Source organism: Dasypus novemcinctus, chromosome 16, assembly GCF_030445035.2.
Source record: "Dasypus novemcinctus isolate mDasNov1 chromosome 16, mDasNov1.1.hap2, whole genome shotgun sequence".
NCBI lineage: Eukaryota > Metazoa > Chordata > Mammalia > Cingulata > Dasypodidae > Dasypus > Dasypus novemcinctus.
The window spans coordinates 36,458,214-36,471,946 of NC_080688.1; the positions used below are offsets into that span (position 1 = coordinate 36,458,214).

Genomic DNA, 13,733 nt, shown 5'->3' on the forward strand with positions numbered 1-13,733 from the left:
ACTAAGATGAAATAATGAATTTTTCAGTATGTTAATATGGTAAATTACAATAATTGTTTTTTCAATGTAACTTTGCAATTCGGGTATAAATTCTTCATATTTTTTACCTATTGCTAGATTTGATTTGCTGAAATTCTGTTACATTATTATCAGTAATTTTCTCTAATTTAATAACTAAAAACTACATAGATGTATCAATTAAAACATTTTAATTTAGGTTTATACTTTCATACCATTTTATATATCTCTACTACAGCTACTGATATTTCTATTTGTAAAATGCAATATAAAGGCACTTAATGATGCTTAATGGCATCATTGTGGCATACCAAAAAGAAAAAATGGATTAAGAAAGCATGTGTTCCAATTTTTGCTACCTTCTTTCACAAAGTTACCCCCACCTTTGTACCAAAGAGCATTTACTCTTTGCTTGTTACCAAATGAAAAGTGACTAAGTTTCTCTATCTGTTTAGTTCTTTCAAATAGAGAGGTAAGAAAATAGACATATTAACAAAATTTTTCTGCTGTTTCAGTAATATGTGAGAAATTAAGAAAACTTTTACTCTTTAAAAGTTGTTCCTAATTCCAATTCTGGCCCCACATTCTAAAATAAAACTAATACTGGACAAATATTTTTTAAAAACAGATTAAAACTTAAAGAATATAAAATTTGTAAGTAAAATTCTGAGGCAAGGTTTCAAAGTATGGAAATTATAAAATTACAACAAAATAAAATTATTTGACTATTTAGAAAAATAAAACTTCTCTATTAAAATGTATGTAGCCAAATATGGAAGATTATAGTAATAGCACCAAATCAAAATATCAGTATGTATGGATAGGAAAAGGAATAAAGATATGGGGTAGGAAAAGAGTCTTATCCACTCTTTAAAATTAAAAATTTGAAAATATTTCAATATATATATTTTCAATATATTCTTTAATCAAATTTTTAAATATCTAACATCAAAATCCAAAGAAGCGTTTACATAAAAGAACAACTACAAAAATTAAATATAAACCAGCTTTCATGGAAAATACAAAATCTCAAATATAAGTGTAAGAGGACTTTTCACAGATAATCTATTCATATTTCTATCCTCTTCTACATAAAGTATTTTATAGATTACTCTGACAGGAACCCAAATTGACTTATAAGGTCTCTTTCATAGTTCTTACTAATTTTACATAGGAATTGTTGATTAAATAACCAAAACGCTGACAGAAAGAAAGACGCAATTAAAATGTCAAGATTTAGTTTTATGCAGTCTGTCATTAACTTCCACAAAACAATTACTTACATCTGCTTAAAAAGTTGTCAATATTTTTGTTTTTTCTTAAGGCAGGGAAATCCAAATCATATACCAAAGCATCCAATCCATCCTAAACAAATAAACAAACGAACAGTTAGATTTTTGGATCACGCCACTGTACTTTTTTTTAAAGATTAAAACATATAGTTTTAGCACGTAATTTTGTCTCTCTAATACATCTTGCAGTCATTTAACACTCTCTGACATTCTAAATGATCTGAGAGAAGAGAACAAATGTTTATTTCATATATAGATTTTTCACCATCTAACTCTGCCAGGCAGGGAGGCAGCAGAATCATTACATATTGGTTACACATTATTTCCACTCATGCTCTTTTCCCCTCAGAAGGGCATGAAATTTTATTTCTCATTTCCCCTTACTACTGCATTTATTTTTGTTTCACAGACACTCATCAAAAATAAATGACCTAGAGAAGCGAATGTGGCTCAAGTAATAAGGCCTCTGCCTACCATATGGGAGGATCCTGGGTTCAATCCCTGGGGTCTCCTGATGAAAAGAAGAGAAAGTATGCCTGCGTGTTAAGCCAGTGCCCACACGGCAAGCCAAGTGCCCAAGTGGTGAGTCAAGTCTCCACACGGTGAACCAAGTGCCTACATGATGAGCTGAGTGGCCATGTGGGGCCCATGCAGGAAGCAAAGTGCCCACAAGGTGAGCTGAATGCCCACACGAGTGCCTGTGTTGCAAGCCGAGTGCCCACGTGAAGGCCCGCATGGTGAGCGAGTGCCCACATGGAGAGCCAGTAAACACGCAGCAAACGAAGTGCCCGCACAATGAGTCACGCAGTAAAGAGGTTGACGCAACAAAAGAGATGAAGGGGAGAGTCAGGAAGCGCAGCAGAGACCAGGAACTGAGGTGGCACAATTGACAGGGAATCTCTCTCCATATCAGAGGTCCCCAGGATCAAATCCCATTGAATCCTAGAGGAGAAAGACGAGAAGAGAAGACAAAAAGAGAAACAGATATAGAAGATCACAAAGCGAATGGACACAGACAGCAAATTACAACAGGGTGGGGATGGGGGAAGAGGGGGAGAGAAAATAAATAAATAAATAAATGACCTAGGAGTAGTGAGTGTAGGTCAGTGGTTGAGAGCCTGCTTCCCATGTACAAGGTCCCAAGTTCAATTCCCGGTTCCTCCTTAAATAAACAAATAACCAACCTACATTTGTCACTAAAAATATTTTACAAGGTAGTAGCTGAATAGAAGTTACTAAAATGTAAAGTTTACTATAGAATAAATTCTTGATAATCATAAATGGAAGTTATATCCATTTTTAATTATACAAACTTAATGGGTTTTCATAAGGGTTTGTTTTGTCTCTTTTAAGCACTTTCTAGGGCAAGCAGTAGTTAAGAAAAACCATGGGCTTTCCTTTTTTTTTTTTTTTCTTGAGGTACCAGGGCCATAGACGAACCCAGGACCTCACATGTGAGTAGTCAGCACTCAACCACTGAGTCACATTGGCTCCCCTGAGTTGGTTTTCACATTTGTTTGCTTGTCGTTTATTGTTTTGTTTTAGGAAGCACCAGGAACTAAACCCAGGACCTCCTATGTGGGAAACAGGCACTCGAGTCTCCTAAGCCATTTTAATGTTTCTGTTAATTCTTTCCTTTTTGTCCCCATACCACCCTATAACCAACACCTTGCATTAGTGTGGTACATTTGTGACAAATGATGAAAGTACATTTTTGTAACTGTACTATTAATACAGCTCATAGATTACATTAGGGCTCACATGTTTGTGTTGTACAGTCCTATGGGGTTTTTTCTTTAATATTTATTCTAGGAAAAAATATATATCCTAAAATTTCTCCTTTTAACCACATTCAAATATATAATTCAGTGCTGTTAATAACATTCACAATATTGTGCTACCATCACCAATAACTAATACCACAACTTTTCCATCATCTCAAATGGAAACTCCACAATTTAAACATTAATTCTCCCTTCCCTCTTATCACCCTAGACCCTGGTAACCTATATTCTAGTTTCCAACTCTATGAATCTGCTTATTCTTATTATTGCATATATAATATCTTAATTTTTTAAAGAAAAGAGAGGAGAAACTTCACACACAAGAACCTTATTTTCAAGAAGAGCAGCAGGACCTTGTTCTAGTCTACCTTTAAAACCCAAACTAATAAACATCTGAATTTGCTATATTCCAGGAAAAGGTGAATTACACATAAATTTAAAAAAATAAAACACTTTACTAAATTTTAAGCTCTTTAAGGCAGAAACTACAGCTAACATCTTTTTATCACCCACAGTGCCTTGGAAAATGACCTGAACAAGTAAGCATAAAATATACATAAAACCACAACTTTCATTTTTAACAGCAAAGGTATTACATTATACAAGAAATAATATTTTTTCTTAGACACTATGTTTCAGTGTGTGTCATTCCAAAACATTATACAGACTGTAAATAGGGTAGTGCAAGTACTAGAAAAAAGTATAAATAAAAAGTTTAAACAGAATTTTGGGACCTCAAAGTTGTCTGGGAGTAACACAAAAAGTCCAATACATTATTCTAATCTAGAATAACATATTTTTAGAGCTCTGAGTAACTATCTACTTCCAAAAAATACTTTTCAGTTTTAAAAGTTCAAAACAACTAAATTTGCAGTACCTTAATATTTTTTCAAATATCACACACACAACACACACCAAAAAAAAAAACATTAAAAAGCAGAAGAAATGTATCTTAAATTTTATTCACATGCTCTATTTGCTAAAAATACTGAAAAACAACTACCTCTAATCTTACTCCAAATTAAGGTTTTGGGGGAAAAAAGTCACTAATTAGGTAAAAAAAGAACCTCAAAAATTATCTTGTTTAACCACCTTATTTTATAGCCCAGGCAAATAATATGCAGAAAGGTTAACTGACTTTCCCAATACTACACAGATAGAAATGGCTGTGTCACAATCAAAATACAGTTGCTTCTTGTTATTTGCAGTTGTTATGCTCTATATAGATGCCATTAACACTGAATTAGCAAATACTAAATCAATCCTCCCACAGAAAACACAGGACTAGGTTCTTGCAAGTCTCTGGTCACAACATTTTAAGCAGCTGATCAATATACAGCCTTATTTTAAATGTCTCTATTTAGTAACAGCTTATTTATTTATATATTGTGGATTCATTAACTAAACTCATGGACAACAGCACTATAACCCATGCCTGAATAAAAACTTATCTAACACATAAATTTTCTCCATAAGGCAATTCGTGGCCTTCATTTATTTGGAAAATGAGCAATTCAGTACTATTCTCAGGAACCACTTTAAATATCAAAATCACTAACAAAAATGCAACATTAAATATACCACAAGATCTTGTTTAAAGTATCAGAGCTAAAACAAGAAGGCAGAGCATTGCATTGTTTGCCTTCAACTGGGAACATACACATTGGGCAATTCAAATTTTTCACCCCTCTGCACACGTCTGCAAATGACTGCAAAGGGACCATAAGTATTGACTATAAGGTTATAAATAAATTCTACCAAATAAGAGAATTTGCAAATACTGAATCTATGAATAACAAGAATCACCTGCAATAATTCTTAGTTTAATAGTTGTAAATACAACATGGTCATTAAAAAAAAAAAAAAAAAACACCAAAAACCTGTTAACTCTTAAAAATGAAATTAGGACTTGAGAAAAACATGTATTGTACAAAAACTAATGGACACATGAAAAGATACTCAGCATCATTGGTCATTAGGGAAATGCAATTCAAAACCATAATGATATACCACTTCACACACACTAGGAATAGCAAAAGAAAGAGAAAAAGAGAGGGAAGGAGGGAGGAAAAGAAGCATAGGAGAGGCTGTAGAGAAATTGGAACTCTCAAACATTGCTGATGGGATATAAAACGGTGCTTGGCAGTTCCTTGAATACTTAAACATGGAATTAACCATATGATGCAGAAATTCCAAAGAATTACAAAAATTGAAAACAAGGACTTAAACAGATGCTTGTACATCAGTGTTCACAGCACCATTATTCACAACAGTGAGAAGTTCTCAAACTTGAACATGTCTCGTAAATCCAGTACCCACGCAGTGAGTCAGTGCCCACGTGGTGAGCCAGTGCCTGCGCCATAAGCCAGTGCCTGCACAAGTGAGTCACACAGCAAGATGATGACACACCAAGAGAGAGACGAAGGAATGAGTCAAAGTGAAGTGCAGCAGGACCAAGAATTGAGGTGGCGCAATTGACAGGGAACCTCTCTCCACATCAGAGATTCCCCAGGATCGAATGAATCCCTCTGAATCCTAGAGGAGAAAGATGAGAAGAGAGGACATGAAAGAGAAATAGATATAGAAGATCACACAGTGAATGGACACAGACAGCAAAAACGGCAGGGTGGGGGCCGGGGAAGTGGGAGGGGAAAAATAAATAAATCTTTAAAAAATATATTGAAAATTATACAATGTATCTTCTCAAACCACGATGAAATGAAGCTGGAATTCAAGAACTGAGGGAGAAATGGAAAATTCCCTAACATGTGGAAATTAAACAATATACTCTTTTTTTTTTAAGATTTTATTTTATTTTCTTTCTCTCCCCGCCCCAGTTGTCTGTTCTCTGTGTCCATTTGCTGCGTGTTCTTCTTTTTGTCCGCTTCTGTTGTTGTCAGCAGCATGGGAATCTGTGTTTCTTTCTGTTGCGTCATCTTATTGTGTCAGCTCTCCATGTGGGCGGCACCATTCCTGGGCAGGCTGTACTTTCTTTCGTGCTGGGCAGCTCTCCTTATGGGGCACACTCCTTGCACGTGGGGCTCCCCATACGCGGGGGACACCCCTGCCCGGCATGGCACTGCTTGCACGCATCAGCACTACACATGGGCCAGCTCCACATGGGCCAGTGAGGCCTGGAGTTTGAACTGCAGACCTCCCATGTGAAAGACGGACACTCTATCCACTGGGCCAAATCTGCTTCCCTAAACAATATACTCTTAAACAACCAATGGTTCAAAGAAGAAATTACAAAAATTGGAAATGTCTTGAGGTGAATAAAATGAAAACACAATGAATCAAAACTTATGGGATGTAACAAAGGCAGTGCTGAGAGGGAAATTTACACCTTTAAATGTTTACACTAAAAAAGACACAAAAACTGAAAAGAAAAAAGAAAAAGATCACAAAGCAGAGACATAACCTCAAAACTGTAAGAACTAGAAAATGAATAGCAAACTAAACCCAAAGTGAGTAGAAGGAAGGAAATAACAAAGCTTAGAGTGGACATAAAAGAAATAGAGAATTAAAAAAAAAAGAATCAACAAATTGATTTTTTTTTAAAGATTTATTTTTATTTCTCTCTCCTTTCCCACCACCCCTTGTTGTCTGTTCTCTGTGTCCATTCACTGTGTGTTCTTCTGCATCCGCTTACATTCTTATCAGGTGGCACTAGGAATCTGTGTCTCTTTTTGTTGCGTCATCTTCCTGCATCAGCTATCCATGTGTACAGCACCACTCCTTGGCAGGGTGGCTCTCCTTGCAGGGTGTACTCCTTGTACGTGGGGCACCTCCACGTGACGGGCACCCCTGCATAGCACAGCACTCCTTGCACACGGTAGCACTGCACACGGGCGAGCTCATGCATGGGCCAGGAGGCCCTGAGTATCGAACCTTGGACCTACTGTATGGTAGGCAGACGCTCTATCAGTTGAGCCACATCTGCTTTCCAAACTGATTTTTTGATTTCTGAAAAGATCAAAAAAATTGACAAAACTTTAGATAGAATAACAAAGAAAAAAGAGAGGACACGAATAATGAAAATCAGAAATTAAAAGCAGGTCATTACTACTGAACCCAATTACTACTAAACTCAAAAAAATAAAAAGGACTATAAAATGATACAATGAACAACATATACCAAATTAGAAAATCAGGATGAAATGGACATATTTCTAGAAACATAGAAACCCTACATGACTCAAGAGAAGAAACAGAAGATCTCAACAACCCAATAACTAGAAAAGAGATGGAATTCATAATTAAAACCTCCCAACAAAGAAAAGCCCAATACCAGTTGACATCACTGGGCAATTTCACCAAATATTTCAAAAAGATTTAACTCCAGTTCTGCTCAAACTCTTCTAAAAAATTGAAGAGAAGGGAACACACCCTAATTCATTCCACAAGGCCAATATCACCCTCATACGAAAGCCAGATAAAGATGCCAAAAGAAAAGAAAATTTCAGGCCATTATCTCTTATGAATATAGATGTAAAAATCCTCAATAAAATACTAGCAAACCAAATCCAATATGAAAACACAATGATCAAGTGGGATTTATCCCAGGTATGCAAGGATGGTTCAACATAAGAAATCAATTAATATAATATACCACATTAAAAGAATGAATGAAAAAAAAACCATATGATCCTCTCTACTGGTGCCAAAAAGACATTTGACAAAATCCAGCACTCCATCTTAGAACACTAGGAATAGAAAGAAACTTCCTCAACATGATAAAGGGCATCTATAAAAAAAACCACCGCTAGGCGGCGGACTTGGCCCAGCGGTTAGGGCATCCGTCTACCACATGGGAGGTCCGCAGTTCAAACCCCAGACCACCCTGACCCATGCGGAGCTGGCCCATGTGCAGTGCTGATGCGCGCAAGGAATGCCCTGCCACGCGGGGGCATCTCCCGCGTAGGGGATCCCCATGCACAAAGAGTACACCCCATAAGGTGAGCCACCCAGCGCGAAAGAAAAGTGCAGTCTGCCTAAGAATGATGCCGCCCACATGGACAGCTGACACAGCAAGATGACGCAACAAAAAGAAACACAGATTCTCCTGCTGCTGACAACAGAAGCCAACAAAGAAGATGCAGCGAATAGACACAGAGAACAGACAACCGGGGTTGGGGGAAGGGGAGAGAAATGAATAAATTTTTTTTAAAAATCTAAAAAACAAAAACAAAAACCGGGAATTGGATTTGGCCCAGTGGTTAGGGCATCTGTCTACCACATGGGAGGTCCACAGTTCAAACCCCAGGCCTCCTTGATCCGTGTGAAGCTGGCCCATGCGCAGTGCTGATGCACACAGGGAGTGCCGTGCCATGCAGGGGTGTCTCCCACGAAGGGGAGCCCCACGTGCAAAGAGTGCACCCCATAAGGAGAGCTGCCCAGCGCAAAAGAAAGTTCACCCTGCCTAAGAATGGTGCTGCACACACGGAGAGCTGACACAATAAGATGATGCAACAAAAAGAAACACAGATTCCCGTGCCGCTGACCACAGAAGCGGACAAAGACGACGCAGGAAATGGAAACAGAGAACAGACAACCGGGGTGGGGGGTGGAGGAGGGTAGGGGAAATAAATAAATCTTTAAAAAAAAAACAAAACCCACTGCTAGCATCATACTCAATGACAAAAGACTGACGGCTTTCCCTCTAAGATCAGAACAAGACCACCACTGTTATTCAGCACTGTACTGGAAGTTCTAGCCAGAGCATTTAGGAAAGAAAAAAGACATAACAGCCATCCAAATTGGAAAGAAGAAATAAACTTTCCCTATTTGCAGATGACATAATCCTATATAAGGAACATACTGAAAAAACCACAACAAAACTACAAGAGCTAATAAATTAATTCAGCAAAAGTGGCAGGGTACAAAGACCAACATGCAAAAATCAGTGCTTATTACCCAAAGCACAAGCAATAAAAGAAAAAGATAAATGAGACTTCATCAAAATTAAAAACTTTTGTGCATAGAACTTTATCATGAAAATAAAAGGACAACCTACACAATGAGAGAAAATATTTGGAAACCACATATCCAATAATAGTTTAAGATCCAGAATACCTAACAAAATCCTAAACCCAACATCAGACAGACCAACCCAATTTAAAAATGGACAAAAAACTTGAATAGATTTCTTTCCAAAGATGTACAAATGGCCAAAAAGTACATGAATAGATGTTCAACATTACCAGCCACTAGGGAAATGCAAATCAAAACCACAATGAGATACATCTCACACCCACTAGAATAGCTACTATTCAAAAACAAAAAACAGAAAATTACAAGTATTGGAGAGGATGTTGTTGGAAGGAATGTAACATGGTACAGTCGCTGTGGAAGACAGTTTGGCTATTCTCAGAAAGTTAGGTATAGAATTACCATAATGACCCAGGCTATCCCTCTTCTAGGTATATATCAAAAAAACTGATGGCAGGGCTCAAACAGATATTTTCACACTGTTGTTCAGGGCAGTATTATTCACAATTGATAAAAGATGGAAGTAACTCGAGTGTCCATCAACCGCTGAATGGATAAACAAAATGCATATACATACAATGGAATATTATTCAGCTTTAAAAACGAATGATGCTCTGATACATGTGAAAACATAAATGAACCTTGAAGACAATAATGTTGATTAAAATAAGCCAGACACAAAAGGACAACTACCGTCTGATCTCACTGATATGAAATAATTATAGTAAACAAATTCATAGAGTCAGAAACTAAAATACAAATTATCAGGGGCCAGAGTCGAGTAGGGAATGGAGGGTTAATGCTTAAATTGTACAGAATTTTTATTTAGTGAGAGAAAAGTTTGGTAATGGATGATGGTGATGGTAGCACAACAATGTGAACATAATTGACAGCACTGATTTATACACTTGAATGTGGTTAAAAGGGGAAATTTTAGGTTGCATAATTTACTAGAATAAATTTTTTTAAAAAAGGACTCTGAAACATAATCAGTGTACCTAATTTAAACCATGGACTGTTGTTAATAGCACAATTATAAAAATAGGCTCTTTCAATAATTGTAAAAAAAAGATGCCACACTAATGCGACAGGTTAATAACAGGTTGGTGAATGGGAACTCTGTATTTTAGGCACAATTTTTCTATAAACTACAACTTCTTAAGAAACAAAAACAAACAAACAAAAAAATACTAAACTATAGCTCTTTCCCCTGTAGTAAAACTAATTTTTTACTTCTGTCTTCACAGCTAGATTTCAAGCTGTTTGAGTAAACTAAGCCCTAGAGCTGAGCCTGTTTTACTCTTAGCATGACTGATACTGTTAGCTTTTCTAACCTAACAGACATTTTCCCCTTCCACCTTCCTAATTTAATTCTGATTTTGTTCAAGCTGTACACACTCCTCAAAGAGACTATGAGCTTCCAAGAAAGTTGGGACCTTTCCCAGGCACAGAAGGTAGGTCCCGATTTGTCTAATCTAAGCAAAACATGGGGGCACATTCCTCTTACCAGTGATTAGTAAATATAGGTATATGGTAATAATTTGACAAGTGAAATATAAGGGTAAATCTACTGAAAGGCTCCTAGGAAAAGATTATTCTCTGTTGAAAAGATATAAACATATGACACAGTCAATCCTTTCATGAGAAATTGTCATATCTGTACTTCACACTTCAAACAACAGCAGTCATCTTAACAACATCATGAGATGTTGGCAGAGGACAAAATTAAACACAGTGCAAACGAAAGGGCTAAAAGAGGGAAGGAGCATGGGTCTCTCAAGATGTGTGTTGAATCACTGAACCTACCCTGGAGCCACTCTACCCATGATTTCTTATTTGAGATAATAAGACTTATGGCTTAAGCCATTTTGCACTGGATTTTCTGTTTCATGTGAATAAAAGGATCCTAACTGGTATACATAGTAAGAGCTCAGTAAATGCCACTGAATGAAAATAGCATTAATCAATGCATGAGCTACAGGATTTGTTGCACTAAAAGGGTAGAAATGTCCATTCAATAGTGAAGCCCGGGACAAAATGAGGCTGAGAAAAAGCATTACTATTTGGTAAACGTTATTTATATAACTGGATAGTACTCTGGAAAACAATTACTTTTTAGTCATGTGATAACATAATCAATTCCAGATGGGTCAAAAGAATTTAGCCATGAAAAAATAAAGCAAAAGCATTTTAATTTTAAAGAAAACCAGTATATTTACATGTTATTGTTGGAAGGATAAGTTACAATCTTAGCCTCAGATTTCTCTATTATAAAGTGGGAAGAATGACTACCTACAACTCATAACAGATTTATGAGGACTAATTAAGTGAAGTATGTGAAGTGTTTGGCCCATAATAGTCCCCCTTCCCTCTATTTCTGTAGCTGACATTTGAAAGCTTTACAAGTTAGTCTATTCACAGAAATAACAACGCGAAAATGGACATTTTAGTCATGTGGTCGTAAAATCATAATAATAAATCTTAGATCATGATGTTAATCCCTTCCCTAATTCAGGAATCCCATCTACAGTATTTTTTACATAGGAGCATCTGAGTTTTGCTTGACCATAGTATTCTGCCATGTACTTAGAGAAAATTTAATTGCTTACACTAATTGTATATGGTCACTAAGTGTTTGGATAGACCTATCGTATATACTTTCTTACAGTTAATTTTATAGCAATAGGAATGGTCTATTGCTTTTCTCTATCATTCATATGCAAAAACTATATACCCTTTATTAAAGAAAGAAAATGGGCAAGAAGATATACTTGGTTAATCTCAAGCACATAGCAATGAGGCTAGGGGAAATCAAGACACTGGAGTGGAGAAAAGGGTACAGATTTCAGATTTAAGGCAATAGAGAAGTTCAAAATGCAAGGAATGTTTACATCCCAAACAGAAGTTGGGACAAAGAATCCTGACTTTTATTCAATACTCTGAAGTTTTGTAAAATAATTAAGGCTAAGACTTCCTAAAGTCCATATTCTAGATCTTAATAGAATATCCTAGATCTTAAAAGGATTCAAAACTTTAATGGAAATTAACAGTCCTCCATGTGCAAAAATAATTCACCAGGAATGACAGCCAATACAAATATGGCTCTTCATTTAATTCTATGATTTAGGCTCATGGAACAAAGCTACAGTCTACTTTGACGGCATGTCCAGCGTATGGCTTAATCAATTTTAAAACTGTAGAGCAGAATGTATATAAGAGAGAAGGCAATCAATGTCAAAAAATTACAATAATGAAATTCTTTGCTACTGGTAGTTGAACAATGACAGTAGACTAGTTATAGTGATATAGTTTGAAGTTAGTCACATAGGACAGGTAATTTAAGAACATACACACACAAAAGCAGGTATAATTAATGTGAGTATAACATTTTACAATAATCTCAGAAGTATTAACAGTTCACATTTCCTAAGAACCACTACTATTGGGGGGGTGGGGGTGGGGGGAGAAAGCCCCAGTTTTGTTATCTCAAAACAGACCTAAAGCAAAAGGAGAAGCAAAGGAAAATTTTTCAACTGAATATTGAAGTAGACTTAAGTTCTCTGGATAGCTCTTATAAAAATAAGAATCCTGTCTAAAATACTAGACAGTTTAGGACTAAATCCACTAATTATAACACATTTGCTGTAAGGTAAAAGAATGTAATGGCACTAGAAAAGGAAGGTATACTAACTATAAGAAACATTCACTGCAGGTAAAGTTTCCAAATCTAAATGGTTACTATTCTAAACATAATACACATATTTAGGGAAACTATTAAAATTTTTTAAAAAATACATTAAAACTATGGCAACAAAACCAGGGCTTCCGGAAACCAAATTTTTTTTTTTTCCTCCCCCCCCCCCCAGTTGTCTGTAGTATGTGTCCATCTGCTGCGCGTTCTTTGTCCGCTTCTGATGTCAGCAGCACGGGAATCTGTGTCTCTTTTTTGTTGCATCATCTTGTTGCGTCGGCTCTCTGTGTGTACGGCACCATTCCTGGGCAAGGCTGAACTTTCTTTCCCACTGGGCGGCTCTCCTTATGGGGCACACTCCTTGCGCGAGGGGCTCCCCTATGCGGGGGACACCCCTGTGTGGTACGGCACTCTTTGCAGGCATCAGCACTGCACATGGGCCAGCTCCACACGGATCAAGGAAGCCCGGGGTTTCAACAGCAGACCTCCCATGTGGTAGATGGATACCCTAACCACTGGGCCAAGTCCGCTTCCCCCAAATTACTTCTAAAAGAGATGGACCATTAATACTTTATCAAATTGATGGCAGAAGATATACCACTGAAAGAAAATATTTTTGGTATGTGTAGTAGAACATTGTTTTTCAAGAAATACCTTTACTATAGATAAGAAATAATGAATTTCTAAAAATTAAGCACTGATACAAAAATGAAAACTAAATTTTCTTAGGGAATTTTAATGACCTCTGATATTAAATATAACTAAAATCGATTTAGCTACTGTAACATAATATGTGAATGTTCCATGGAACAATTATAGCAAAAAAATAATAATAATGCTCCAAATTGTTTAGCACAACATACAATAGCTCTTCACAATTACTCTTCAACTGTACCTTTCCTGTCTCATTTTCTTTACAAATGTAATTAGTAAGCTTGAACCAGTGTACTACTAGGC

The 13,733-nt window shown here is 36.5% G+C and overlaps 1 protein-coding gene across 2 annotated transcripts in view; it reads right to left on the reverse strand.

The window, feature by feature from the left end:
* The window catches only part of ROCK1 (Rho associated coiled-coil containing protein kinase 1), a 185,687-nt gene that overhangs the window by 155,026 nt on the left and 16,928 nt on the right, over positions 1-13,733 (reverse strand). For both annotated transcript variants that reach the window (XM_012521871.4, XM_058277515.2), the window contains exon 2: positions 1,302-1,383. In XM_012521871.4, coding sequence (XP_012377325.2) covers positions 1,302-1,383 — 82 coding nt within the window. The remainder of the gene's footprint in view (positions 1-1,301; positions 1,384-13,733) is intronic.